Source organism: Phalaenopsis equestris, unplaced genomic scaffold (genome assembly GCF_001263595.1).
Source record: "Phalaenopsis equestris unplaced genomic scaffold, ASM126359v1 Scaffold000343, whole genome shotgun sequence".
NCBI classification, from domain to species: Eukaryota; Viridiplantae; Streptophyta; class Magnoliopsida; order Asparagales; family Orchidaceae; genus Phalaenopsis; species Phalaenopsis equestris.
The window spans coordinates 138,126-141,260 of NW_018164785.1; the positions used below are offsets into that span (position 1 = coordinate 138,126).

General features: G+C 39.7%; 1 protein-coding gene across 1 annotated transcript; it reads right to left on the reverse strand.

Moving 5' to 3' along the window:
• Positions 1–502: 502 nt before the first annotated feature.
• On the reverse strand, positions 503–2,685 carry LOC110025939 (myb-related protein 330-like). The gene is made up of 3 exons (XM_020726637.1): positions 2,348–2,685; positions 2,147–2,276; positions 503–1,826 (listed from the first exon to the last, which is right to left on the reverse strand). Exons 1-3 carry the CDS (start codon positions 2,478–2,480, stop codon positions 1,013–1,015), a joined length of 1,077 nt encoding a protein of 358 aa, XP_020582296.1. The 5' UTR covers positions 2,481–2,685; the 3' UTR covers positions 503–1,012.
• Between the last annotated feature and the right edge of the window lie 450 nt (positions 2,686–3,135).

Below are 3,135 nucleotides of genomic sequence, written 5' to 3' on the forward strand. Positions count from 1 at the left end.
AGACAACATATGACTGCATTGCAGATTCCAAAAAAATTGTTGATATTCTGAGCGAACAAATAATGTTCTGCATTATTATACATTCTCATTAGATACCTACATAAAGTAAAAAGTGTTCTGTATCAACCTTCACTTGGCTTTGAAATTTAAACCAATTAGCTATTCTATAAAAGTCTTTAGTGTCATAAACATGAAAAATTATTAGGTACAGAGTTCGCATGCATGCACTCTTTGTACAATGCATGCGAACTCCATACGCCTCTATAAACACAATTTATGATGATCATGCCTTGCTGGAGCACCACCCAATTCTTATATACTTACATATCTAACACGGAAGCTACTGTATCACATCAAATATACAATTATTTTAACTCTTAAAAAGTGAAATACATCTTTTCATGATGCATAGGTAAGGTGATATATGTATAAAAATTAAAATTTAGAGTTGAGATATGTAAATACATAAGAATTGAGTCATCAATCTTCTTTTAAACCTCTGTTAGAGCTACAAAGAGGTGCCGGCTAGAAAGAGGTGCCGAAAATGACCAATAACCAACAGCCACAGTAAAAACTTTTGCTCATTAAATGCAATAGTGCACGCACTGCAGGCATAAATTTTGGCCAAAAAGCCAAAATTTGCTGTCCTATAGACCATTAAAATTTCATAACAATAATAGCAACTTCATTACTATTTACCATGCACGGTTACCAAAGACAACATATATGGGTGATTCTACAGACAAACAGATCATAACCAACGCATTTAATTTGATATTGTTTTCTCTTTTCTTCTATTCCCTGCTCTCTCTGAGCATTCCTTTTCCCTCAGTACTGCTCCTAAATTTACATAGTAAAAAGGTTTGGATAAAATTTGTCCATTTTGACTCAGAGAGCTTCTTTTCTGGAGGAGCTCGGAATTGGCCCTTTTCTTTTTTCTGCAATTGATGACAAAAGAGGGAGGGGGAAGAGATCTTTTACTAGAGAACTATAGATGCTGCACTGCAGAGTGCTAGAACAATGGTGGTGGTGAATTTGGAGGAGATGATGAGTTAACCAGGTTTAATATGCTGTTCCAGTAGTTCTTATTTTCATCGTCTTCACCCTCGCCTTCTTCCACATCCACACAGCTTCTAACTTCACCATTGTTTGAGTTTTCACATTCTTCTGTTGAGTTCTGCTGGCCAGCTTTGTCCAGCAGCATTCCGGTAAAGCCAGCTGGGAAGTCTCCGCCAGAGGATTCACTTAGCCAGGAAGATGCTTCTGCGCTTATGAAGGGTGTTACCGTGTCTGTTGAAAATTCTGATTTTTTTGGACATCTCCATGGCGGTTCCTCTCTATGGTTGCTCTCTGCAATCCCCATGTCTGAGAAGCTGAGGGTGGAGGATGGTGACTCGAGGTCAATGGTGTATGCTTTTCCATGGCTGTTACTGGTTGCAGGCTTGGGCCATACACCATGCCAAGCGCTGAGGACGTCAAGGCAGGGAGATGCTGCTGGTGGCATGGTGACAGGAGGAGGTAATGGAGGCTGATGTTTCATGGTGAAGGAAGAGGCGGTGGGGGAAGGAGGAGCAGCTCGACGGAGGTTGGACTCACGTGCGAGGCGAGCTTCAGCCTCAAGGCGAGCGCTTTCCCACTGAGCCATGTGGTTTAGGTTAGCTGCGTTCTTCGAGCGGCCATGGACAGAGGAAATGGTGTCACTCCTCTGCTTGTGTGTAATTGGGTCTATCCCCATTTTTGCCAGGCTCTTCTTCAGGTGCGTGTTCCAGTAGTTCTTTATCTCGTTGTCAGTTCTCTTAGGAAGGTGCGTTGCTATTGCAGACCACCTGAAAAGTTTGAATTAAGAACCTTTTGGCAAAGGGGAGCCCCCCCCCAAAAAAAAGAACTTTTTTTTTTTTTTTTTTGTTCTAGAAAGCCATGTGAATCTATGACTGAAATCATTACAGTAATCTGAAACCGCTGAAAGAAAGGAATTTGATTGTGATAGGGGACTTTTCAGACAAAGATTTGTAGAACAAATATTTCAGATGAATGTATACCGTGGAGAAAGACAGCTGCAATTAGCCCTATAAGGCAAATACTAACGTGCCATTTTTTTGCTGTTTTTCTTTATTGTGGAGAACAAAAATCGCAGTTTTGGGCATACCTGTTGCCGAGGAGAGCATGGAGCTGGATGATGGTCTGTTCTTCCTGCATGGTAAACTTCCCTCTCTTGATATCTGGTCTGAGGTAATTTGTCCACCTTAACCTGCAACTCTTCCCACATCTCTGGAGACCTGTAAAACATCAATAGAAATTAGTTGGAAAAGCGCACGCAGTTTGCTGAAGATTCAAGTAATGTTCTCACCAGCTTTGTTAGGCAATGCCCTCCAGCTTCCATGGCCGTGCTTCTCTATGTACGCGAGGAGCTTCTGGTCCTCCTCTGGAGTCCATGGCCCCTTCTTCAAGCCAACCTTATCGCAACAGGGTGAACGACCCATATCCTAAAGCTTCTGAGCGACTGTTAGAGTAATATTGCCGTGCAAATGAGTGTGGACTTTAGGATTTGAGATAAATTTAAGTTGGGCGAGGGAGTGGAAGCAGGGGAAGGATAAATAGTGGCGGAGTTGACAGGAAAGAGGTCAGTAACATTAATGCCATGTTGATGTTTCAGTACTAAAATTTACAGGGAAGTCCAAAATCATTTATTTTTTTTTTTGGAGGCATTTAGAAATATACCACAAAGATTTTATTTATTTACATATCTAACACCTAATTTTAATATTTATTTGCATAACATTCAAATATTTTATATATATATATATATATATTGATGATGATGATGACCATGACAATAATGAGTTTAAAGATTATAGATGTTATTTTATTTATCAAAAGGATTTATGATCCTTCTGTGTTGAGTAGTCTTTGAAAACTTAGATAAAAACTTTTGATGTTATTGTTAAGATCTTGTAATCAAGCCCCACCAATATTTAATGCACGCTTACGCACTCAGATTCTGTGGGGAAAAAAAAACTTGTATTCCAAAGTTAAGTATAAATATATTTTTTTTGGTTGTCTTGCCCCACCAAAATGTTTATATAGGACCTGCAAATTCTGAACATTTGTGGAGGTTTCCTGCAAATACATGCCTTT